This window comes from Bufo gargarizans, chromosome 10 (assembly GCF_014858855.1).
Source record: "Bufo gargarizans isolate SCDJY-AF-19 chromosome 10, ASM1485885v1, whole genome shotgun sequence".
Lineage (NCBI taxonomy): Eukaryota > Metazoa > Chordata > Amphibia > Anura > Bufonidae > Bufo > Bufo gargarizans.
Genome location: NC_058089.1, coordinates 66,572,028 through 66,599,468, shown reverse-complemented (window position 1 = coordinate 66,599,468; position 27,441 = coordinate 66,572,028). Strand labels below are relative to the sequence as shown.

Below are 27,441 nucleotides of genomic sequence, written 5' to 3'. Positions count from 1 at the left end.
TCTTCAGACCAAGCTGCTTGCCTATTGCAGATTTAGTCTTCCCAGCCTGATGCAAGTCTACAATTTTGTTTGTGGTGTCCTTCGACAACTCTTTGGACAGTTGTCTTATACTGATAACAAGTTCAAACATGTGCCATTAATACAGGTAACGAGTGGAGGACAGAGGAGCCTCTTAAAGAAGAAGTTACAGGTCTGTGAGAGCCAAAAGTCTTGCTTGTTTATAGGTGACCCAATACTTATTTTACTGAGGAATTTATCAATTAGTTCATTAGAAATCCTACAATGTCTCCATGCTAACAGCTGATCAAAGAGAAAGTTTAGAAGCCCCTATAAATTCGGTAGAGGTGGAGGCAATATTGTCAAGGATAACCAAGAATAAGACCCCAGGAATAGACTGGATCCCATTTTGAAATCTATGTACAATATAAAGAGTTATTGATTCCAAAACTTCTTAGGCCCCATGCACACGGCCGTTGTTCACGGCAGTGTGCGGGCCGTGGAACCGCGGCCTGGATCCCTTCCTGTGAGCTGGAGCGCACGGCGTCACTGGTTGCTAGGACGCCGTGCGCCCCCTGCTGCCGGCACAGTACAGTAATACACTGGTATAGATCGTACCAGTGTATTACTGTTCTGTGCCGGCAGCAGGGAGCGCACGGCGTCATAGCAACCAGTGACGCCGTGCGCTCCTGCTCTCAGGAAGGGATCCAGGCCGCGGTTCCACGGCCCGCACACGGCCGTGAACAACGGCCGTGTGCATGGGGCCTTACAATGTGGACCGCCTCACAGGAGATGGGGAAACTCCCAGATTCTGTGAGAGCGGCTTTGATCACACTTACAGTTGCAAGAAAAAGTATGTGAACCCTTTGGAATAATATGGATTTCTGCACATATTGGTCATAAAATGTGATCTGATCTTCATCTAAGTCACAACAATAGACGATCACAGTCTGCTTAAACTAAAAACACACAAATAATTAAATGTTATCATGTTTTTATTGAACACACCATGTAAACATTCACAGTGCAGGTAAAAAAAAGTATGTGAACCCTTGGATTTAATAACTGGTTGAACCTCCTTTGGCAGCAATAAATTTAACCAAACGTTTCCTGTAGTTGCAGATCAGATGTGCACAATGGTCAGGAGTAATTCTTGACCATTCCTCTTTACAGAACTGTTTCAGTTCAGCAATATTCTTCGGATGTCAGGTGTGAATTGCTTTCTTGAGGTCATGCCACAGCATCTCAATCGGGTTGAGGTCAAGACTCTTGACTGGGCCACTCCAGAAGGTGTATTTTCTTCTGTTTATGTCATGGTCTTACCTTCTCACTGTTCTCCTTCGTTTGACATGTGCTGGTGGCCATCTTGGTTTCTGGGTTTCTTGTAGCCTCCCACCCTGCGGCTTCTCCTTCCCACTGGGAGGAGCTGGATGTCTAGCTCATATATATAGGAGGTCTGTGGCTTCAGTTCCTTGCTTGGTCCTCCTGTGTTCACATGCTTCTAAGACTGCTGCTGCTTCTGGTTCCTGATCCTGGCCTCGTCTGACTACCCCGTTGGTTCCTGATCCTGGCTTCGTCTGACTACCCTGCTGGTTCCTGATTCAGGCTTTGTCTGACTACCCTTCTGGTTCCTGACCTCTGTCTACGCAAGACCCTGCTTCGGTTTAGCCATCCGTTTGGACTTTTGCTTACGGCTTGATTTTCAATAAAGCCTTCTTATTTCCACTTATCTCTTGTTGTACGTCTGGTTCATGGTTCCATGACATTAGGACCAAGCCATGAATTTTGACGGTACAGGGCCTTCCTCGCTACCTACGCTGGTTGCCAGACTTGATCAGCAGGATCACCTGTTGGGTCGGTTCGCTGTGGCGTTGCAAACCCTGCTTGAACGCACGGCTCATTTCGCTTCCGTTGCCGATGGGTCGGTTGTCGCTCCTGGGCCCGCTCCTACTGCCGCTCCGGTTGTTGCGCCAGAGTCTACCCCGACACCTGTTGCTGCGCCTGCGGTGTCTCGGGGCATGACCGGTTCTGCCCCCCTTCCACAGCGCTTTGGGGGAGAGCCAACTCAGTGCCGAGGTTTCCTTAACCAGGTGGGCATTTATTTCGAGTTGCTGCCACATGCCTTTCCTACTGAGAGATCAAAGGTGGGCTTCTTGATCTCGCTGCTCTCGGACAAGGCCTTGGCCTGGGCCAGCCCTTTATGGGAGAACAACAATCCGGTGGTTGCCGAGTTTTCCGGTTTTGTTGCTTCTCTTCGGAAGGTATTCGATGTGCCGGCTCGTGCTGCCTCTGCTGCGAAGCTCCTTATGTCCATCAGACAGGGTTCACGATCCGTAGCTGAATACGCCATTGAGTTTCGTACCCTGGCAGCAGAGGTGGGCTGGAATAATGAGGCTCTGGTCGCTGCTTTCTCTCATGGTCTCTCGGATGCCTTGAAGGATGAGGTTGCAGCTAAGGACCTACCAGTGGAGCTCGAGTCTCTTATTTCTTTCCTGATTTTGATTGACACCAGACTCAGGGAGAGACCTTCCTTTAAGGAGAGCCTGCGGAGGTCTTCTAACAGATTGGCGCCTACGTTTGTTGTCCCACCCGTGCCTCCCTCTCCTCCCACGCCTCCTGGGGATGACTTGTCTGGGGGTGAACCCATGCAGCTGGGGTTTGCTCGCCTGTCCGAGGGGGAGAGGGTACTCCGGAGACGCGAGGGCCGATGCATGTACTGTGGTCTCGGTGGGCATTTTCGGTTGGCATGTCCGAACCGTCCGGGAAACGCTCGCACCTGAGATCCTGTCGGGGGCAGATCTTGGGTGGAGTCTCCTCGTCCACGGTTTCCCGTGTTGACAAACCACTGATCACTGTTGTCCTCTCCTGGGTCGGGGGCTCGGTGACGACCCAGGCGTTGGTGGACTCTGGTGCTGGTGGTTTGTTCTTTGATAGTGTGTTCGCTGCCGCCAATTCCATTCCTCTGCAGTCTCGAGGTTCCCCACTGGCTCTTGAGGCGATAGACGGCAGACCCCTTCTGCCGCCACACATGACTCATGAGACCCTTCCAGTGGGGATAGCCATTGGTGCCGTTCACAGAGAGTCGGTCTGTCTCCAGGTGATTTCGTCTCCACACTACTCGGTGGTCTTGGGGTACCCCTGGCTCCAGAAGCATAATCCGACTTTCGATTGGAGATCGGCCGAGATCCTCTCGTGGTCACCGCAGTGTGGGGCTAGTTGCATCCATGGGCCTGTCAAGTTGCTGTGTACTTCCTCGGACTCTCTGTTGCCTCCTGAATACGAAGAGTACCGGGATGTATTCGATAAGGTGCGCGCGGTTGCCCTACCTCCGCACCGCCCATACGATTGTGCCATAGAGTTACAATCTGGTGCCGTTCCTCCTCGTGGCAAAGTCTATCCACTGTCGGTAGCGGAGAATGAGGCCATGGAGTACGTGAGGGAGGCGCTTTCACGCGGACACATTCGCAAATCCTCGTCCCCGGCAGGGGCTGGATTTTTCTTTGTGAAAAAGAAGGGCGGTGAGTTGAGGCCTTGCATCGATTACAGGGGTCTCAATCGCATCACGATCAAGAACGCTTACCCGATACCCTTGATTTCCGAGCTGTTCGATCGCCTCAAAGGGGCCACGGTCTTTACCAAACTCGACCTGAGGGCGGCATATAACCTGGTAAGGATCAAGGCGGGCGATGAGTGGAAGACCGCGTTTAACACCAGGACCGGTCATTATGAATCCTTGGTTATGCCCTTTGGGTTGTGCAATGCGCCCGCAGTCTTCCAGGAATTCATCAACGATGTTTTCCGTGACCTGTTGCAGCAGTGTGTGGTGGTCTATTTGGATGACATCTTGGTATATTCTGAATCCATGGAGGCCCACATTATGGATGTCAGACGAGTGTTGCAACGGTTACGAGAGAACAGGCTGTTCGGTAAGCTTGAGAAATGCGAATTTCACCGATCCCAGGTAACCTTCTTAGGTTACATCATTTCCGCTGAGGGGTTCTCCATGGATCCTGAGAAGGTTTCGGCTGTCTTACAGTGGCCCCAGCCCAGTGGTCTCCGTGCCCTGCAGCGCTTTTTGGGCTTCGCCAATTATTATCGGAAGTTCATCAGGGACTTTTCTATGCTAGCCAAGCCTCTCACGGATCTGACCAGGAAGGGCAGTAATTTCCAGGTCTGGCCGCTCGAGGCCATCCGAGCTTTTGAGGCTTTAAAGTCCGCCTTTGTGTCGGCTCCGATTCTGTCGCATCCCAACCCTGGGTTGCCCTTTGTCCTCGAGGTGGACGCGTCTGAGACGGGAGTAGGCGCCCTTCTGTCTCAGCGTAGAACACCAGAGGGTCCTCTGCTTCCTTGTGGGTTTTACTCCCGGAAACTGTCTTCCGCGGAGTGCAACTATCAGATTGGTGACAGGGAGTTATTGGCCATCGTGCAGGCCCTTAAAGAATGGAGGCACTTGCTCGAGGGTTCGGTGGTTCCGGTTCTCATCCTGACGGACCACAAGAATCTGACCTACCTTTCTGAGGCCAAGAGATTGACACCACGTCAGGCCAGATGGGCTCTGTTCTTGTCACGTTTTAATTACGTGGTCTCCTACCTACCCGGTTCCAAGAACATCAGAGCGGATGCCTTATCACGGCAGTACTCCGAGCTGTCCGGGGAGGAGTCGATTCCGACTTCAGTCATACCTCCGAATCAGATCCTGGCCGCCATTCGCACCAGCCTGACCTCTCCCCTGGGTGAGCAGATTTTGGCGGCTCAATCTGGTGCTCCCTCTGGGAGACCCAACGGCAGGTGTTTTGTGCCTGAGGAGTTGCGCACTCGGTTGTTGCGAACCTACCATAACTCCAAGGCCGCGGGGCATCCTGGAAAGAATCAGCTGTCCTGGGCTGTTTCACGTCTGTTCTGGTGGCCTTCTCTACGTTCCGACATCGCCGCATATGTAGCGGCATGCTCCGTTTGTGCCCAGAGTAAATCCCCTCGGCACCTTCCGTTGGGCCTTTTGCAACCCATAGCCACCGGGGAGCGCCCATGGTCACACCTGGGCATGGATTTCATTGTGGACCTCCCTGCATCCCGAGGCCATACGGTCATTCTCATGATTGTGGATCGGTTTTCCAAAATGTGCCACTGTGTTCCTCTCAAGAAGTTACCCTCTGCACAAGAGTTGGCCACGATTTTCGCCAGGGAGGTCTTCCGGTTGCACGGTTTGCCCAAGGAGATTGTGTCGGATCGGGGGAGTCAGTTTGTGTCCAGGTTCTGGCGCGCCTTTTGCTCCCAGTTGGGGATTCATCTCTCTTTCTCCTCGGCCTACCACCCTCAGTCCAATGGGGCCGCAGAACGATCCAATCAGGCCTTGGAGCAATTCCTTCGTTGCTATGTCTCCGATCACCAAGACAATTGGGTTGACCTCCTGCCTTGGGCTGAGTTTGCCAGGAACACGGCGGTGAACTCTTCCTCTGGGACGTCTCCCTTCATGGCCAATTATGGGTTCCAACCTGCCGTGTTACCGGAGGTATTCTCTCCCCAGGATATTCCGGCTGTGGAGGATCACCTTTCCGTTCTACGTGCTTCTTGGGTACAGATCCAGAGGTCCCTTGAGGTCTCTGCGCAGCGCCAGAGACTCCAGGCTGATCGCAGACGAGCGCCCGCTCCTTCCTACCAGGTCGGAGACCGTGTATGGTTGTCCACCCTCAACCTTCGAGTGCCCACTCCCAAGCTGGCGCCTCGCTTTGTTGGTCCCTTCCGAGTGCTTCGCAGGGTAAACCCGGTAGCCTATGCCCTTGCGCTTCCTCCTGGCATGCGGATCTCCAACGTGTTTCATGTCTCCCTGTTGAAGCCATTGGTGTGTAATCGTTTCACTTCCTCGGTTCCTCGGCCCCGTCCGGTCCAAGTGGGCCATCGTGAGGAATATGAGGTGAGCAATATCCTGGACTCACGCCTGGTCCGCGGTCGGTTGCAGTTTTTGGTCCATTGGCGTGGTTATGGTCCAGAGGAGCGTTCCTGGGTTCCCTCCGCAGATGTCCATGCTCCTGCTTTGCTCCGAGCCTTCCACGCACGCTTCCCTCAGAAACCGTTCCTTACTCCGCGGAGGAGGGGCCCTTGAGGGGGAGGTACTGTCATGGTCTTACCTTCTCACTGTTCTCCTTCGTTTGACATGTGCTGGCGGCCATCTTGGTTTCTGGGTTTCTTGTAGCCTCCCACCCTGTGGCTTCTCCTTCCCACTGGGAGGAGCTGGATGTCTAGCTCATATATATAGGAGGTCTGTGGCTTCAGTTCCTTGCTTGGTCCTCCTGTGTTCACATGCTTCTAAGACTGCTGCTGCTTCTGGTTCCTGATCCTGGCCTCGTCTGACTACCCTGCTGGTTCCTGATTCAGGCTTTGTCTGACTACCCTTCTGGTTCCTGACCTCTGTCTACGCAAGATCCTGCTTCGGTTTAGCCATCCGTTTGGACTTTTGCTTACGGCTTGATTTTCAATAAAGCCTTCTTATTTCCACTTATCTCTTGTTGTACGTCTGGTTCATGGTTCCATGACAGTTTAAGCCATTCTGTTGTTGATTTACTTCTATGCTTTGGGTCGTTGTCCTGTTGCAACACCCATCTTCTGTTGAGCTTCAGCTGGTGGACAGATGGCCTTAAGTTCTCCTGCAAAATGTCTTAATAAACTTGGGAATTTATTTTTCCTTTGATAGAAATCCGTCCAGCCCCTGACGCAGCAAAGCAGCCCTAAACCATGTTGCCCCCACCACCATACTTCACAGTTGGGATTAGGTTTTGATGTTGGTGTGCTGTGCCTCTTTTTCTCTACACATAGTGTTTGTGGAACATCAAGGTGCTCTTGTGCAAACTGTAAACGTGCATCAATTTTTTTTTGGACAGCAGTGGCTTCCTCTGTGGTATCCTCCCATGAAATCCAATCTTGTTTAGAGTTTTACGTATCGTGGGTTCGCTAACAGGGATGTTAGCATATGCCAGAGACTTTTGTAAGTCTTTAGCTGACACTCTAGGATTCTTCTTCACCTCATTGAGCAGTCTGCGCTGTGCTCTTGCAGTCATCTTTACAGGTTGGCCACTGCTAGGGAGAGTAGCAGCAGTGCTGAACTTTCTCCATTTATAGACAATTTGTCTTACCGTGGACTGATGAACAGCAAGGCTTTTGGAGATACTTTTATAACCCTTTCCAGCTTTGTGCAAGTCAACAATTCTTAATCGTAGGTCTTCTGAGAGCTCTTTTGTGCAAGGCATCATTCACATCAGGCAATGCTTCTTGTGAAAAGCAAACCCAGAACTGGTGTGTGTGTTTTTTTTTTTTTTTTGGTTTGTTTTTTTTGTTTTTTTTTATAGGGCAGGCCAGCTGTAACCAACACCTCTAATCTCATCTCATTGATTGGACTCCAGTTGGCTGACACCTCACTCCAATTAGCTCTTGGAGATGTCATTAGTCTAGGGGTTCACATACTTTTTCCACCTGCACTGTGATAGTTTACATGGTATGTTCAATAAAAACAAGGTAACATTTAATTATTTGTGTGTTATTAGTTTAAGCAGAGACTGGTTGTCTATTGTTGTGACTTAGATGAAGATCAGATCACATTTTATGACCAATTTGTGCAGAAATCCATATAATTCCAAAGGGTTCACATACTTTTTCTTGCAACTGTATTTTAAAACCAGGGAAAGATCCAACATGATCCTATTTCATTAATAAATACTGACAACAAAATATTAGCAAGGATTTTAGCAAATAGACTTGGGAGAGTGGCTCCGGGGATTATTCATGAGGATCAATCGGATTTTATGTCAGGCAAAACCACAACTGATAACATAATGAGATACTTTATGGGCACCCAGCTGGAGCTCACAAATGTCGGAGAACGTATGATTGTAACTATAGATGCATCCAAGGCCTTCAACACGATAGTGGCCCTTCCTATTTGCTATACTGAGGAGAATAGGGTTTGGAGATAATTTTATGGATTGGGTCAGGCTGTTGTATACCGAGGCCTCTGCAAGGGTAATATTGAATGGTGAGTACTCGGATAAAATAAGCATTGGCAGGGGGGTTAGGCAGGGTTTCCGCTGTCCCCCTTGCTATTTGCTTTAGCCATGGAACCCCTAGCTGACTGGATTAGACAAGATAAAGAAATTGTGGGTTTCAAGGTTTGGGGCCCATGAGAAATTTCCCTATATGCAGATGACATCTTGCTGTTTGTGGGATCGCATAGCTCATTAGGGAGGATTTTTCAAGTATTTAAAGACTATAGTAATTATGCTTGACTGAATATAAATTGGTTGAAATCAGCTTGTATCCCGATTGATCCTTTGAATGTTTTTCTACCGGGTCCACTCGAAATTAAAGGGCAGGAACCGGTTAAGTATATAGGAATCCAGATAACATCTAACCCTAGGGATGTAAAGTTGAATTTACTCCCAAAAATATGAGATGCGTAAAAGGATAGAGGTTTGGAAAAAAAATACACATTTCGATGGCGGGTCGGATTTCGCTTGTGAAAATGTGTATGTTGCCTTCCTTGAACTATATATTTTGGAATGCACCAATAATCCCGAAGATAATTTTTTAATTAATAGGCACTTTAATAACAAATTTGATATGGCAGGGGAAAAAAACGACAATAAGAACACAGATATTCTATATTCATAAGAAAGAGGGTGGATTATCGGTTCCCGATTTGGACCTTTTATTTTTTGGCCGGTCAGACTAAAAATTTGATAACGTGGAGTAAATCACATAGCTGTAAGAACATGATAGTGGGGCTCAATAAAAACTTGGAAAAGTGTATCTTTCATAGTTGAAGTGTACCTCTCTCATCTTTTTAAGTGGGAGAACTTGCACAATTGGTGGCTGACTAAATACTTGTTTGCCCCACTGTGTCTATCTAGCCTGTGCTCTGCCAGGATGGGTTCTCTCTGCTACCTTTCCTTTTAAAATGATATTGTCTTTTATACTTTGTGATTAATAAAATATGATACTCTTTATTTGTGAGCTCCATTATTTGTTTAGGTTTTGTTCGTGCTCTATTGATGTACCACTAGTAAAGTAAAGTCTTGGCATGTGAGCCACTTTTGGTCTTTTTTCGGTATTTACTGAAGAGAAGATGAGTACAGTGCTCAGCTATCACCCAACGGTCAGACTGATCCTTATTACTTATCCTGTGGTTTGATTATAAGGTCCTATTGGTGGGACAATCCCTCTAAGGTCACGTTCACACAACATTAATTTTTTATTACTTGTGAGCGAAAGCCAGTAGTGGAACCTACAAATCACTGCAGAAAATGGTTATAGACACGCTACGGTGTCTGGGTTTGGAGCATTTCCACCCGTTTAGGCCACTTTTTTCAGGAGTGGAACCTACAGAAAGAAGAGTATACTAGAAACTGGTTTACCTCTTTAGTGGTACCCTTTTCTGGTCAGACTTATAAATACTGCAGACATTTTTTCACCACAATATGCACATGTTGGGTTAAGAGTAACAAGGAACAATAAACTGGTCACTTTCTACATAAGCGTTACAATATTTAACCACTAGTTATTCTTTGCTAAAGTTTATTCTCGTAACTAAATCACCCCAGTGTTGATTATGGACTTATTTCTGCAGGAATTTCTGTCTGAAATGTCCTACTTGTAAAGTCTGTTGTATGATGAAAGGCTAGGTAAATATCTCTCTGTTGAGGAACCATTATGTTGAATCTCCCAAATAATTTGTTGTTGTTGCTTCCCTTGGGATTAAAGGAGTTGGCCACTGTAGGTAAAATGTTAGCAAATATGTGAAAAAACATGAATCGAGGCAATTATCCCCTATTTTTGCCCCTTAGCAAAAACATCTGTCCATACTGAATGCCGCTTCCATCCAGAAAGATGGCAAGGCTACATGCTGCCTTACATTCTTATTAAAAATACACTGCGCATGCTCTAATTTCCCCGGTGTTTAGCCAATGACTTTTGTCTTGTGCTGGTAATGGATGTCCAGAAAACTAGCCATGCACGTGTGAAACTGACAATTTCACATATACTGTGTATTCACAGTTTATTTTTAATACATATTCAGTAATTCCTCCCAGTGATAGGTGAATATTGGCCACACATTTGTGAACATTATGCTTAGAGTGGTCAACCTTTTTAAATTACGCACCTGAAAAATTGACAAAGACTTAGTCTTTAAGAGCTCTTAAAGATATGCCTCTATGAATGGACAACTCCTGCCACATAGCCTGTTACACAGACCAGAGATCTGCTACGAAGTGGCTCATACTCATGACTACTTGACATGATCATGGTCATCCACTGATTACAGCTGCAGGAGAGCTGTGTAGTTGCAAGTATCTTTATCTGATCACTAGGGGTGCTGAATTTGAAAAGGGATTCTCCATACTAGCCAACATGTTTTAAGATATCCATTAGAAATTAATTGTTGTAGACCACTTGTAGAAACATTATTGTCCTGCCATTGGCTTATCTCCCCTGTGTTACTGGAGGGCCCAAGGAAAGTGAATGAACTGTATAACACTACTTTTTTACATTTGTTTTCCAATCTCTAGAAAATGAAAGAGCTGGCCAAGATGTATTCAATGGAAATCAAACAGATTGACTTGGATGTGAACCGAACATTTCGAAATCATATTATGTTTCGGGAACGATATGGAGTCAAGTGAGTAGCAACCACCTCAGTGATGAAACCGTGTAGGAATGGTGTATCTTTTTGGTGTAATCAAACAAACACTGACTATACATTAACATCAGCTCTAGACTCAAAACAGAAAAAAAAAATATATATTTTTGGGGCTCCTGCCAAAATTTCAGTTTATTACAACTTTAAGAAACACTGTTGGTTTTTCAAAGCATGTAGCATTTCTCCTCCCCCTAATTGTTTTGTGTGACTGTTATCAGTATATACAAGTTATGAATTTCACCTGGTGTTATACAGTAAATGCTAATGGTTCAGTCTTCCTGGTCTCAAAAATTTCTAGAATAGTTACTTTTGCAAGTGTGGCCAATTACCTTACAATATATACACCAGTTCTGGTCATGTTGGTCTTTTTAAAATATAAGCTCTTACATGGCAGAATACACGTGAGTATCTAAATGGCTGATCCTAGATTTTGGTAGTAGCTGCTAATTTACCTAACCTTTCAATAAACTCAGTGTTAATCCTCATGTACAAACACTGTACTATTGATTAACGCAATTTCTGGCCACTATATCACTTGTATCTAGCATTTTTAGCGTTTTTTCTCTGTACATACTGAATATTTAGTTTGCAGATCTCTCAGACAAGGTGGGTGGAGAGTAGCTGCCATCCACTGCATACAGGAAGTAGAAGAGAAGCTGCTTCTTAAGCTTCTCTTACTCAGGAGTATGCTCCAGGATCATGAATGACATTACAGATGGCAGCAGTCATGCTGCTCACCCCTCCCTTGTGCATAGACTTGTATTGACATGTGTAATATGATCATCCTGTGGAGTTGGTCCATCTCGAGGCAGAGTTCAAAGCATTTTTTCAAAGTGAAAAGCAATTACCAATTGGGATGGGTGGATATTTACAAATTGAAAACATGAGAACTAGACGTTTTGCACTAATAAAATATAATACAAAATTTATTGTGGTCGATTGTATTATGGATTTATATAAAGTTGTGTGGAAGTTCTCTTTAAGAAGAAGTCTGTATATGACATGAGGAGTGATGTATAGTGCTGTCTCTTTCTTATGTACTGTGTATAGCAAAGTCCCTCAAAAAGTGGCTTTTGGGATTACTGAATAACTGTATAACTATTTCTTCCCAGGCAGAGGGCCTTGTTTGATGTATTATCAGCATATTCTGTCTACAATACGGTAAGTTAATAATGGATCTAATGTAATATATAGAATTATCATTCTCCATATATCCCATTAGGCACAAGCCTAAAGGTGGCACTACAGCAAAGGATGCTGTGACAGTCAGTGCAGTAATACAATAAATACAGTGTCACTTTATTCCGTGAGCACTGATGGCATAATAACTCCATTCAACTGCATAGTGAAATGTAGTGTGTCCGTAGTGATGTTCCAGCTCACCTGAATTTTGATCAACCCCTTGTGCACGGAACAAAATAGGTAAGACCTTGGACTCAAACGTAGAGTATCTGTATTGCAGGTACTGGAAATATCCCTAGTCCTATTGGATCACATTATGTTGCAGGGCTACTTTTGTGCTGGACACTTATCTGAATTTTCTTATATTGTGTCAGACCACAAGCTCTCACGTCATAACCAGATTTAAAAAAAATCTTAGTTTAGGATAGTTTGAGCCAGAGCATACCATGTTGTGTAGCCTGTGACACTGTTACCTATCTGCTCTACATACATCTGGCTCCATACTGGTTTGCAGCTACAGATGCTAATGTACTACAGTTACAGAATGGATATTTCTTGACATTAGTGTCAAAACCAGGCAGTCAAGAACCATGTCACTTGCCATAGAACCGTGTCTAGACCATAGAACAAGCACCGGACTCTAAAATCAGCTTCTGGACTTACACCAGCGCAATTTCACTGAAACTTTGACTCATTGGCTGACCTGCCAGTAACAGGTTGCTAAATTCTTAATAAATGTATGTTTATTGAATTTATTTGAGCTAATTTTGCTTACTTTTTAATACAATAATAGGAGAGCAATTTCTACCTTCTGTTATACCTCGTTTCTTCTCCCACATTATGTATGTTTACATGATGTATTACTAATGTTTTTTTTTATATAACTTCATGAATCAAAGGGAGTCTGTCAGCAGTTTTCACACTGCAGCGATGTATAGGAGACCTGGAAAGCTGTTCAGACAGGGTCTGTCACCTCTCTGCTAGCCCTATAGTATAGTACTGCTGCCCCTGACTCCAGATTTCTCACTTGTATATCCATACTCTCACCAGTTCCTTTATTGCGCACCTGCAAACATGACGAGGACTTATGAGGATGGACGTATAATGTAGAGGTTGAGTCCTCTCAATGTATTCCAGTGCTGGTTTGTGGGTGCACAGTGTGGGAGCAGGGGTGAGCATGGTCATACAACTAGTGGTCCAGAGTCGGGGGCAGCAGTATTATTCATGTAGTTCTGCACTTCACAGGGCTTGGGGGAGGTGACAGATTCCCTTAAAGCATATTTTTGTATATAGTTGTTTTGTCAGCATCACTGTGACAGAAGTTTTATTTGCATGGATGCTTCCTCAAGTGCCTCCTTTGCACTGAAGTGTTTTCAGCTCTCTGCAGCTCGTCTGCTCTTCACTAAGGCTACTTTCACATCTGCGTTTTTGCTGGATCCGTCATTGATCAGCAAAAAAGCTTCAGTTAGGATAATACAACCGTCTGCATCTGAAGGGATCCGGTTGTATTATCTCTAAAATAGCCATCCGGATCCGGCAGTAAAACCATTGTAAGTCAATGGGGAAGAGGGGGGGGGGGGAGATTTCTTTTGTGTCTGGGAAAATAGATCCAGCACTATTGACTTGCATTGTGTTTCATGCCTGATCCGTTGATCTGAGCTAGCTTTCCAGCAGGTAGCTGAACAAACAGCAGGTGGTACTATACAGATACATTTTATTGAATAACTCAGTGGCTACACAAAATTTTTAATTGCATATTGCTGACATATACGTCCTTTGACAGGACCAGCGAACGGGATCATTCTCTGCTGGCCCTGTTTGCATTCAAATTCTCGCGCCTGCGCTGTACCTGTCTTCAATCGGCGCAGGCGCACTGAGAGGCGGACGCTTGCTCGGCCGTTCCATCCTCAATGCGCCTGCGCCGGGTGTAGATGTGACGTCATCGGCGCAGGCGCATTGAGGATGGAGCGGCCGAGCGAGCGTCAGCCTCTCAGTACGCCTGCGCCGATTGAAGACAGATACGGTGCAGGCGCCAGATTTTGAATGCAAACGATCCCGTTCACTGGCCTTGTCAATCAACATGCGGAGGGGGCGCCATTATGATAGGAGGATGCAGCTGCTACCAGCAAGTAGCCCCCTACTTGCTGGTAGACAGGTAATTTACATATTATAAAAGTACGTTTTTAGCAAAATCTACTGAACCAAAATGATTTATCACATTATGTATGGATAAATCGCAGTATAGGGATTATAAGTACACAAAAAAAAAAAAAAAACAGTTTAGTGGGGTGACAGAAGCCCTTTAAAATGTATAGCTCCACCTGCTTTGTTGTATTTCTTATTTCTTTGCCCTGCTCACCGATATGGCCGCACATGCTCAGTTTCATCCTTCAGCTGCCTCCTGAGTTGATAGGGAGAGCATGGACACGCCCCCTTAGCTGCAGCAGAATAGACACGCCCCCCTTAGCTGCAGCAGAAAAGACACGCCCCCCTTAGCTGCAGCAGAAAAGACACTCACCTTGAGCTGTCAGCTTGATATAAATCTAGCAGAGCAATAGATGGGACAATCTCTGGATCCATGTGCGGTACAGGGCTGGTTCTAGCTTTGCTAGAAACAGACTGTCATGTACTACACAATGTCTGATTTTCATTTCATACTTTAATCAGAAGATAAACCCTTTTAATTAGGAAGCACAGTGGTTCAGAAATGAGTGAAAGAAGTGTTGCCTTGCAGAGCGAGTTTTAATCAGACCTGGCCCAACAACAAGTGCAGTTTGTATCTTAGAGGTATGTTTGCATTGGCTTCCTCCAGGTACTAAACACACTGATGGGCTTCTTATCAAATATTGTATGTGTAACTGGGCCCCATTAGGGCAAGGGATGCATAAGGATGAACACAAGTTATGCTGATCTGCAGAATATGTTGCAGTGATAAAAATAGAAATGAAATGTTTTGCTTCCCAACACCTTCTGTATACTGGTGTGTGCAACTGGAACTAATGATGCTGTATGTTAACTCCACAGGAAGTCAGTTATTGTCAGGGGATGAGTCAAATTGCTGCTGTGCTGCTTATGTATCTGAACGAAGAAGATGCTTTCTGGGCTCTAGCGCAACTGTTGACCAACCAAAGGCATGCAATGCATGGTGAGTTAATCCGTGAAGTGTGAAAATATGTTCTCTTGTTTTACAGGATTTACAAATTATTTACCATTTTGCTCTAAAAAAACTTCATTTAAATAGGAACTGTCACCTCTCCTGACATGTCTGTGTCAGGAAGCAGGGGGTGTTACACCTACTCGGGGACCGCGGGCACGGCGCAGGGCACGGGTTCCCCTTCAGCTCGGTAGAACACCCGGTGCCCGAGGTGCGTGTGCCGGCAACAATAGCGTTCCTGCATTATCCGGCTGTCAGGTGTGAGCCTTGCTGGGGGAGGTTCCCAATACACACCTTCCATCTTCCTCGCCTGCCATTGGTTCCCGGAGAGGGAGGTCTCCTGGTTGCCTTGGGGACCAGGTTGTGGTCCTACCTTCCCTGGCTATAAAGACCTGGCCTGAGCTCTGGCTCATTGCTGAGTTATTCCACCTTATGGTGAACACCTAGCCTCCCTACGGATCCTCCTATTTGCCTGTTGTTTCTTTGTATCCTTCCCAGTTACTGACCTTTGGACTGTCTTCCGCCTTGAACCTTCGTTGCCTGCCTCGACCCGGATTGGACATTGACTACCCTTCTTGGATTATCCCTAAACTTGTACCGCGTTTCTGGGCTGTCAGCTGCTTACTGCCAGTTGGTTTCTCATCCCACTACTGGCTCCCTGGGACGCCTGACAGTCTGTTTTACTAATAGTTTGATTTCTCATGCTGTAACGATTCTGGAGCATCTTTTTATATACCTTTGTTGTTCCATTCCTCAGTTATTGCTCCTAGAAGTTTATGAATACATTAAAACTGGGTTTTACCAGTTGGGTGTGTGTCCCTGTCACAGTATGACACTGCCCAATCAGTGTTGCAAATGTCAAATGGTGCAAGGACCCCCCCCCAATTGGTAGCACCCAGTTGTAGATTCAACTTTTAGTAGCAAGTCTTAGATCCTTGGCAGAACAGAGAGCGCGAGTAGGGTGGTAGACCGAGACGTGCGAGGATATGTTTGGAGGTGCAGCACTGTGGAGAGCTTTGTGGGTGAGAAGTTTGAACTGGGTTCTGTGGTGGATGGGCAACCAGTGAAGGTCAGTTTTTGAGAGGTTCAGTTTCAGATATAGACAGGACATAATGTTGTATAGTTGGGTGTCATCAGCAAAGAGATGGTACTGAAAAACAAATCTACTGATGGTCTGTCTGAGAATAAGTAGTAGTGTCAGTGAATGATACACTAAAGAAGCGGAGAAAGCAGTGTCCTTACGGCCAGTTGAGTGGAGTATGGTTAGGAGGTGTTTGTGGTCTATCGTATCAAATGGTGCACAGCGATCCAGAAGAATCAGTAGAGAATAGTTGACCTTCCTTTTTGCCATCAGGAGATCATTAGATACTTTAGTAAGGACAGTTTCTGTAGAGTGGAGGGGCTGAAAGCCAGATTATAATGGGTCAAAAAGAGAGTTTGCAGAAACGTATTAATTGAGAGTAGTTGTGGTTTTCCGTGAGTTTAGAGATGAAGGTGGTTAAAAACAGGTGAGTAGTTAGCAGCAAAGGTCTGGTCAAGATAGATAGATATATATATATATATATATATATATATATATATATCTATCTATCTATTTTTTTTTTTTTTTTTTTTTTTTGTAGTGTGGTTATAACAGAATGTTTGAAAGTGGACAGAAAGATGCCAGAAGTGAGGGGTTAAGTATTGTAATTAGTTGATTAATGACAGCCGGGGAGAGGGACTAGAGGAGGTGTGAGGAAATAGGATCACTGCTTCTTCTGTTATAAGGTCAAATGAGGAAAGAGAATGTGAGGAAGTATGGGAGGGAGTAGGATCAAAGCTTTTTGGGGACTGGGAGATTATTTCCTGCTGAATGTTGCCAATCTTATATCTGGAGTAAGTAGCCAGGTCTTCAGCATAGAGGTCAGTGATAGGCACATGCCCTTTAGGGCTTAGAAGGGAGTGAAAAGTATAAAACAGTTGTTTTGGGTTATTTGAGAGTGAAGAGATGAGAGATGGAGGGCTGAGTTGTGGGTCTTCAGCATAAATTCCATAATAGAGGAAATTGCACATATTCATGATTTTCTCTGTAGGTGTTCGGCACACTTAGAGCACTGCTGGGAAAAAAACGTGTTTCAAGTCTGTACCAGGGCTGTCGCTTTCTACGTCGAGAAGGTCAGATTGTAATTGGAACTGCGTCATCCAGGGTGGTTTTGAGGGTATGGTTATAATGATTGGCAGCTATATCTGGACAAGAGATGGAAGAGATTGGGGAAGATAATTGTAGAGTGTCGGTGAGTTAATGGTGTGTAGGTTTCTTTATGTGTGAAAGGTAGGAATGTCATGAGAAGAGTGAGAGGTCTGTATAGTAAAGGAAAGAAGATTGTAGTCAGAAAGTGGGAAGGGTGAGTTGACAAAGTCAGAGACTGAGCAGAGGCGGAAAAAGACTAGATAAAGTGTTTTGCCATCTTTGTGCATGGTAGTGGAAGTGAGTTGTGAGAGGCCAAGAGGGGAGGTTATAGAAAGAAAGTGAGATGCTGATGGCGATGTAGGATAGTCAGTGAGGATATTAAAATCAGATGATAGGAAGTGGGGAAGCCAGGCAGCTCAATGATCCAGAAGTATGATCTGGTGGGGGGAGACTGGGGGCTGTGCATATACGCTAGAATAATATACTGCAATAGTTACCTCTGCTCCAACACATCTCTAGATAAGTCCTTTTCCCTTTTTTGTTCTGCGTCTGTTTTTACTAGGTCTCTAGGGTGACGCTAGCTTCTTTGGTTGTTGAAGGAGCTGGGTGTCTTTTTCGCTCTTCCCTACAGCTGAGGGTTTTTCAGTGTGTTATAGTCTTAGGTATGTGGGCATGTGCATATCTACCATCTTGTCTATGGACTTCATTACTGATTTGCCAAGTTCCTCTGGGAAAACTGTGATTTTGGTGGTAGTGGACCGCTTCAGCAAGATGGCTCACTTTGTACTATTATCAGGTTTGCCCAATGTGAAAACTCTCGCTCAGGTTTTTATTGATAACATTGTAAAATTACATGGCATTCCCTCTGATGTGGTGTCTGATAGGGGAACACAATTTCTTTCGAGGTTTTGGAGTGTTTTGTTCTTGTCTGGGTATTCAGTTGTCTTTCTCTTCGGCTTTTCATCCCCAGTCGAATGGTCAAACTCAGCGCACTAATCAAAACCTGGAGACCCATTTAAGTTTTTTGTCGCTGAGAATCAGGATGAGTGGTCCTGGTTCTTGTCTTTAGCTGAGTGCCTTGAATAACCGTAGGCAGGAGTCAAATGATAAGTCACCATTTTTGGGGCATATGGTTTTCACCCTCAGTTTGGTACTTTTTCTGGGATCCCATCTTCTGGGATACTGGAAGAGGAGAGATTATCTTCCTCTTTGTCATCTATCTGGCGGAAGATTCAAGTTAATTTGAAAAAAATGGGTGAAAGATATAAACGGATGGCTGACAAGAGACGTATGACTGGTCCGGACCTGTGCGTGGGTGATTTGGTGTGGTTGTCCACTAAAAACATTAAGCTGAAGGTACCCTCTTCGGAAATTGGGCCCACGATTTATTGGCCCTTACAAAATCTTGGCCATTGTCAATCTGGTGGCGTTTCGTCTGGAACTTTTGCAGGCCTTGAAGATCCATAATGTGTTTCACAGGTCCTTGTTGAAGAAATATGTGGGACCTAAGGAACGGTCTCCTTTGCCTCCTCCTCCTGTTTTGGTTGATAGTAATCTGGAGTTTCAGATCTCTAGAATTCTCTACTCACGTGTTCTTCGGGGTTCCCTTCAGTACCTGGTGCATTGGAGGGGATATGGTCCCAAGGAAAGAATGTGGGTTCCGGCTACCGATGTTAATGCTAGCCGCCTTGTAAATGGCTTTCACAGGGCACACCCGGATAAAGTTGGGCCTGGGTGTCCGGAGGTCACCTGTAGAGGGGGGGGGGGGGGGTACTGTCACGCCCTGCCCTGTGGGTGTTCTAAGGAGATCTGTCAGAGTTTCTGCACGTGACTCGATCTGACAGTTTGTTTTGTTGTGGGTTTCAATAGAATCCCACCTCCTCCCAGGTGTTGTTCTTTAGGTAATTGGTGAGGCTATTTATTCCTCCCTCTCCCTATAGTCTTTGCAGGTTATAGTTCTGCCTTGTGGGAGCTACGGGAAATTTGGTGGATCATCTGCTCCAGCACATCTCTAGATAAGTCCTTTTCCTTTTTTCCTTCTGTGTCTGTTTGGGGTCTAGTCAGTTGTTTTGTTTGCTTTGCCATGTTCTGTTTCCTTCCCTTATCTTACTTACCGTGACAGGCCTTTGCAAAGCTTCTGGCTGATATTGAGTGCTGGCCAGGAGGTGTGGAAGAATAAAAAGGCAGAGGATCATACAGTGCAGCCAGTGGAGGAACTAACATGCTAGTTAGAAAAGTATTACACAGTCTGTAGCTGCATTCATTCACATCAAGTTCATGGTTAGCTTCACTAAAGTATAATTGCTTTTCATAAACCATAATATTCATACATTATGATTTTAAAGGGCTGGTTACAGAACTGTTTGTTACAGTTCCTACTGTATATCATTCTTTCTAAAAGTTAATAGTACCTTTTATTACCTCTTGATAGAATTGTAATAAACTATTATTTTTATCCTAAGGATTTGTTCACGTCTGTGCATTTGGGTCTGTTGGGTTTGTCAGGGAGCCTGGCTGCGCTGTTTTTTTGTCCAGCTTTTTTTAAATTTAATTTGTGGTGGAGATTTAGCAAATGCAGATGTGAACAAAGCCTTAGTGCTAAATACATTAACTTTCTTCAAGCTTAGGTTAGTTGATTCTAAATAGAACCTCTCAAGGTAATATGATGGGTAAATAGTTACATTTAGGATCCTTAGGGACATTAAGGATTCATTGGCCACTGCTATCTTTAGCCACTTATGACTCAGTCATCATAAAAATAATTGTGTTGCCAGTTTTAGAATATCTAAATTGCTTTTCACAAGTTACTGAGACATGAGCATAAGATCCTTCAAAGTCCTCTAAATTAGGAAAGTTCTTTCTAATGTCTAGCAGCAGGAGTATATGGTAGTACTAACTCTACTGTGCCTTTGCTTATGTATAATACTGCTCTAGATTTGTGTTTTGTTTGTTTTAATCCATTTAATTCATTTATTTTTTATATCAGAATTTTACATTTGTCAGCTTTGGATTTTACAGTTATTTAGTATTAATCTACAGAAAATTTCTGGTCATATAATATGTATGTGTTACAGTCCACAGCTGCATTTGTAAGGCTTAAAGGGATAATCCGGTTGTTATAAGGCACGGGTCGGAAGCCTGCGGAAGCAATACGAATCGTTCTTGTCGGCTTTCAGGTCCGTGCCTCCGCACCACAAAAGATAACACATGTCCTATGTTTTGCCGTATGGATTGTGGACCCAGTCAATGGGTCCGCAGCACAGACTTCACACAGCTCGTACCCATGCATTGCAGACCATTCATCTGCATGAGCTCCTACCCCGATTCTCTAGTTTACAGAAACACCCCATATGTGGTCATAAACTGCTGTGTGGGCACATGGTAGGGTGCAGATTTTTGAGGGCACATTTCACTAGGATAATTTTAAGTTGCCATGTGGCATTTGAAGACCCTGTGATACACCCCTATAGTAAAAACTCCCAAAAAGTGACCCATTTTGGAAACTATGGGATAAGGTGTCAGTTTTATTGGTACTATTTTTGGGTACATATGGTTTTTGATCACTAGATATTATGGAAAAAAAATTGCTGATCTGGCACAGTTTTTCTTTTATGTTTTTTACAGCGTTCACCTGATTATTATTATTATTTTATTTTATAGAGCAGGTAATTACGGATGCAACATTCACAAATGATGTGTGTGTTTATTTTTGTTTCAGTTTTGCATAATAAAGCATTTTTGGAAAAATCATGTTTTTGTCTCAATTGTCTGAAAGCCATTTTTATATATATATATATATATATATATATATCTCAAGAAAAAAGAACGGCACTCCAAGAAATAAAGTGGTGAATCCTTTATTCACACCAGTGGTGCAACGTTTCGGCTCTGGTCGCGAGCCTTCCTCAAGCCTCGAGGAAGGCTCGCGACCAGAGCCGAAACGTTGCACCACTGGTGTGAATAAAGGATTCACCACTTTATTTCTTGGAGTGCCGTTCTTTTTTCTTGTTATATTCAATAGGGAAATTAGTCCTTTCCCTTTGGGACGTGCACCCGCATTTTTCATTTTTGAGCCAGTGCCGCCATTTTTCTTTATATATATATATATATATATATATATATATATATATATATATATATATATATATATATAAATATTTTTTTTTATTTGTCTGCTGATCGTCTTGTGTAGGGGCTCATTTGTTGTGTGAAGAGTTGGCATTTTTAATGATACTCTTTTACCCAGTCTGCTCCATGACAGCACACTCGGAGAGATTGACTTCCTCTGATAGGACAGAAAAACGCAAGGAGGTTAAAAACCCCACCCCTTCCCCTCATCGTCAGTGGTTTTTCCTGTCCTGCCAAGGAAGGAAGACCAGAGAGGTGCTGGGAGCTCTATGGGTTCCTGGCAGTGTCTGTACCTCAGCAGACTTTTGTTGTACAGAGCGGTGGTCTGCTCCGGCGGCATGGCTCTCCCTCCTCCTGTATGGTCTGAACGCGGGCCCCTGGTGATGTTGGTGGCCCCGGTGAAGTTCCCTCCTGCAACAGTCCAGGTGGGCTATATGCGGAGTGGTAATGGCGGCAGGAACAACGCTAGGACGCGCTTCCCTCCAGCCGCTGGGTGAGGACGTCAGACGCAGAGGGAGCGTGGCTTGCATTGTGACATCACGCTGGCACTCGTCCCGGAGCATGCCCAGTGAATGAAAAGTGCAGCATGCCGGCTGAAGATGGCGCCCAGCGTTTGCACCCCTGCTTGTGCCTCTGGCAATCTTTGTGGACGGGACCAGCAGAACATGAGTGCCCCTTCCACACCTGGCTCAGGATCGGAGCCCCCCACTACCCAGGGTCCAGGGGTGTCAGGCACCCCTAATCAATTATTTTGCCCTGTAGTGGTTGACCTTTCTCTCCCTTATATGTTTCAGGAAGAAAAGGAGTCTTCCTCCTCTGTTAGGGCCGTTTCACACGAGCGGATGCCGTGCGTGGCATCCGCTCCGTGAAAGAGTGCCAAGACCCGCTGCAGACTGCAGAGGCACGGAGCAGTAACATGACTGTTACTGCTCCGTGCCTCTCTGTGATCTCTTTACTACGAAATCACAGTGACAACTGTGATTTCGTAGGAAAGACATCACAGAGAGGCACGGAGCAGTAACAGTCATGTTACTGCTCCGTGCCTCTGCAGTCTGCAGCGGGTCTTGGCACTCTTTCACGGAGCGGATGCCACGCACGGCATCCGCTCGTGTGAAACGGCCCTTAAAGTTAGGGCCAGGAAGTGCGGCTTGCGTTTTAGGTGTGTCCGCCCTCTTCCGCTTCTAAACCGCTGTTCAAGGAAGGTACTGCATCGGTTGTGAAATCGGAGTCCTCTACCCTGTTGGAAGACAATCAAATTTATGGTTAGGGAGGAGGTTCAGTCAGCCCTGGCCTCACAAAAGAGGGAAGCTTCCCCTGCCCCCAGGCCCCCTCCCCCTAGACCGGGAACTTCTAGAGATCTTATTAGTGTGGGAAGTGATTCCAGTTCAGTAAATCCTGATCTTTTGGATCCTGAGATCTTAGATATGACACAGGAGTCCGATGAAGATAATGAATATAGGAGGTTTCTGTTTAGCCCTGCAGACATCGAAGAGTTAATCCGAGCTATAAAGTCCACGGTCAGGATGGAAATTCCAACAAAGGCCAGAACAGTTCAGGAGGAGATATTCAGGGCGTCTGGGGAAAGGCAGAGGTCTGTTTCCTGTGCCAGGTAACGTACAGAAGCTGATTAAAGCTGAATGTGACAAACCTGAGATGGGTTCCTTCATTCCGGGGCATTAAGAGGAGATATCCCTTTGATGAAGCGGATTGCACAGACTGTGGCCAAGGTCACGAAACGCACAGTCCTTCCTTTCGAGAATGCCTCACAGTTGAAGACCCTATGGACAGGAAGGCGGAAAGCCTTCTTCAGAAGACATGGGAAGCCAGGGCAGCACTTTTAAAATCGAGGTAGAGGCGACATGTGTGGCCCGTACCCTAGAAGTGTGGCTGGACCAGTTAGTTACATTTAGTTAACAAAACTCAGAGGGAAAAAAATCTTGGACAGCCCTCCCTTATTAAAGATAGCCACTAGCTTCCTTGCAGACGCCTCAGTGAAGTCCGTAAGACTATCTGCCCGTACGGCGGTTCTATCTAACATAATTAAAAGGGTCCTTTGACTGAAGCCCTGGTCGGGGGATATTACGTCCAAGAACAAGTTGATTTCTCGTCCGTTCCATGGCCCGTAGGTTTTTGGTACCGACTTGGATAGAATCTTAGAAAATGCCACCAACTACAAAAAAGGTTTTTCTGAAGAGAGATCTAAAAACGGGAAGCAGTTTTTTCGTAACAAAACCCAACCTCAGGATACCAGAGGAAAATCAGGGAGCTGTGGAGCTATACAAAAGGGGCAAAAGGATGACATTTCCTCTTCAACCCCAATAAAGGGGATCCTTCCCCTTCCTCCTGTAAGCAGTGATGCCATCAGGGTTGGGGGAAGCTCCGTCATAAACACCTGGGAGCAAGTCATTGCAAGCCCTTTTATTGTCAACATTATAAGAAAAGGTTATGCAATAGAGCTAGAATCTCTTCCCCCACAAAGATTCACCTCAATACCACATGAGACCCCTGCAAGATCTGATCCTCAGGAAATGGAACAGGTCTCAGCTAACTCTGGACCAGAAGATATATCTACCCAGGGAGGTAAAAATCTCTTTACAATGGTGTCTCGCAAGACAAGAATTGTAATGACCGGTGTCACGCACAGGGAGGAAAACAGGGAAAGCCCTGCCTAAGGGAGAGGGAAAGGTGGTGACCCCTAACTCACCTTGCGGCTGGCACCTGACTGCCCTGACGTCCCTAGACGGGTTCCTCACCCGTGCGGCGATCACGTGCCTAAACCCTGGCTTTCCCTGAAATGAGCCCTAGATAGTGAACGGGCCAGTGGGATCGCTAGTCCTCACCACTGCACTAAGAGGGAAACACCAGGGAGAGGACAGACAAACACAAACACCCAGGTGGACGACAACAACTGTCCACAAAGGTCCAACAGGGATCCGGAGGGTAGCGTTCTGAATCAACAGTCAGAGAACGCAGCAACACAGCTCCAGTGGGTCAGGATAGATGTCCAGGCAGGAAGCTCTATCTCTGGCAACCAGAGAAGTGTGAGAGAGGAATATAAGGAGGTTTGGGAGTGCTGGACAAGGAACAGCTGAGGAGAAGGAGCTACGGATCCCTGAGTGAGCCAAAAGGGTTTGCAAAGCAAACCCAGAAAGTTACCATAAGGAAAACAGCCCTATCTTAAATAGAGCGTGCAGCCAACCGCTGCGACTTCCTGACCCCGGGTATAACGGAGTCAGGCGTGGTTCTCGATACCCTCGTGACAGTACCCCCCTCTCTACGAGGGGCCTCCGGACACTCAGGACCAGGTCTCTCAGGATGAGAGGCATGAAAAACCCGAACTAACCTGTCGGCGTTTACCTCAGACGCAGGAACCCACATTCTTTCCTCGAGACCGTAACCTCTCCAATGCACCAGATATTGAAGAGAGCGGCGGACCCGACGAGAATTAACAATTTTGGATATCTGAAATTCTAGATTACCATCCACGACAACAGGAGGGGGTGGCAGCGGTGATGGTTCTAGAGGTGGAACATATTTTTTGAGTAACGACTTATGAAAAACATTATGAATTTTAAAAGTCTGAGGTAACTCCAGGCGAAAAGCCACGGGGTTGATGATGGCTACAATTTTGTAAGGGCCAATAAACCTAGGACCCAGTTTCCAAGAGGGAACCTTCAATTTAATATTCCTAGTAGACAACCACACATAGTCATTCACTCCTAGGTCCGGACCTGGCGACCGTCTCTTATCAGCCATGCATTTGTATTTACCTCCCATATTTTTCAAGTTAGCTTGCACCTTCTGCCATACCGATTAAAGAGATGACGAAAAACGTTCCTCTTCGGGAACCCCAGAAGACCCCCCCCCCCCCCTTTGAAAGTACAGAATTGGGGATGAAAACCATATGCACCAAGAAATGGTGACTTGCCAGTGGATTCCTGACGACGATTATTTATGGCAAACTCAGCTAACGGTAAATATGATGACCACAACTCTTGGTTTTCAGACACAAAACATCTTAGATAGGTCTCAAGGTTTTGGTTGGTTCGCTCAGTCTGTCCATTCGACTGAGGATGGAAAGCTGAGGAAAAGGACAAGTGTACCCCCAAACGGGAACAAAAAGCTTTCCAAAATTTAGAAATAAACTGGGTACCCCGATCCGAAACAACATCGGAGGGGACCCCGTGAAGCTTCACGATTTCACTGATGAATACCTGAGCAAGAGTCTTAGCATTAGGTAGTGCGGGTAACGCAATGAAGTGTACCATTTTGCTAAACCTGTCCACTACTACCAAAATCACTGTTTTACCCGCAGACAAAGGTAAGTCAGTGATAAAATCCATTGACGGATGTGTCCACGGTCTATTGGGAATGACGAGTGGTAATAGAGACCCTGCAGGACGTGTATGTGAAACTTTTGCGCGCGCACAGGTAGAACAAGAAGACACAAAATCCAATACATCCTGACGCAACCTTGGCCACCAAAAACGACGAGACAATAGCTCCAAGGTTGCTTTACTACCCGGGTGCCCAGCAAGTGCCGAATTATGATGTTCCTTTAATAATTCGAAACGTAGGTTCAACGGTACAAACAATTTCTCTGAGGGGCAAGAGACCGGGGCGTCCCCCTGGGCCTCTAACAACTTCCCCTCCAAAACAGAGTGTACCGCAGAGACAACCACTCCTCTTTGTAGAATGGGCACCGGATCACTCACATTACCCCCTCTAGGGAAACAACGAGATAGTGCATCAGCCTTGGTGTTCTTTGCCCCAGGACGATAGGTAATAACAAAGTTAAACCTGGTAAAAAATAGCGACCACCTAGCCTGTCTAGGGGTGAGACGCTTAGCTGATTCGAGGTACAGGAGATTTTTGTGGTCCGTAATCACAGTGACGGGGTGGACTGCCCCCTCTAAGAAGTGGCGCCACTCCTCAAACGCAAGTTTAATAGCTAATAGTTCCCTATTGCCAATATCGTAGTTCTTTTCTGCTGCAGATAGTTTTTTCGAAAAGAAAGCACAAGGACGCCATTTGCCAGGAGACGGACCCTGAGACAGCACCGCCCCCACTCCCACCTCTGACGCATCGACTTCAACAATAAAAGGCTGAGAGACATCAGGTTGGACTAGTACAGGTGCTGAGGTAAACCTCTCTTTTAGAGAGGAAAAAGCAACTTTAGCGGCGTCAGACCATTTAGAAAAATCAGTCCCCTTCCTAGTCATGTCAGTAAGCGGTTTTACAATAAGTGAATAATTTTTAATGAATTTCCTATAGAAATTTGCGAAGCCCAAGAACCGTTGTAGTGCTTTGAGGTTCTCAGGAAGATCCCAATCTAAAATTGCCTGGACCTTCCTAGGATCCATACGGAAACCTGAAGCAGATAAAAAATAACCCAGGAATTGTATTTCCTGAACGGCGAAGACACATTTTTCAATCTTAGCATATAATTCATTCGTCCGTAGGACCTGCAGTACTTGTCTGACATGCTCCTCATGTGTTCTCAGATCAGACGAATAAATTAAAATATCATCTAGGTATATTACCACAAACCTGCCGATTAGATGACTAAAAATGTCGTTAACGAAATGTTGAAAGACGGCAGGAGCATTGGTCAGACCGAAAGGCATAACTAGATTTTCATAATGCCCCTCAGGTGTGTTAAACGCTGTCTTCCACTCATCCCCCTCCTTAATACGAATCAGATTGTAGGCCCCCCTAAGATCAAGTTTGGAGAACCACCTAGCACCCGCAATCTGATTAAACAGGTCAGGAATGAGAGGAAGAGGGTATGGGTCTCGGATGGTTAATCCGATTTAATTCGCGAAAATCTAAGCAAGGACGCAGGCCCCCATCTTTCTTTTTAACGAAGAAAAACCCTGCAGCCACGGGTGAAGAAGAGGGCCTGATGTGTCCCTTAGCCAAGCTCTCGGAGATATAATCTTTCATGGCTTGTCTCTCTGGACCCGAAAGATTATATAACCTGCTCTTGGGTAATTTTGCGCCGGGAATAAGGTTAACCGGGCAATCATAAGGACGATGAGGTGGTAACTTCTGACAACCCTTTTCAGAAAAAACATCCTCAAAATCCGAAATAAATGTAGGTAGGGTAGTTATGGAGGCGACTAA

At 45.6% G+C, this 27,441-nt stretch overlaps 1 protein-coding gene across 2 annotated transcripts in view; it reads left to right on the top strand.

Moving 5' to 3' along the window:
- Positions 1–27,441, top strand: part of LOC122920194 — a 161,186-nt gene that overhangs the window by 74,461 nt on the left and 59,284 nt on the right. Inside the window, exons 1-4 of one of the 2 annotated variants that reach the window (XM_044269472.1) lie at positions 9,617–9,665; positions 10,551–10,660; positions 11,794–11,842; positions 14,888–15,008. In XM_044269472.1, coding sequence (XP_044125407.1) covers positions 10,554–10,660; positions 11,794–11,842; positions 14,888–15,008 — 277 coding nt within the window. In that variant the 5' untranslated portion in view covers positions 9,617–9,665; positions 10,551–10,553. Of the gene's footprint in view, positions 1–9,616; positions 9,666–10,550; positions 10,661–11,793; positions 11,843–14,887; positions 15,009–27,441 lie in introns of those variants that run through there. The other variant, XM_044269471.1, reaches the window with a different exon arrangement.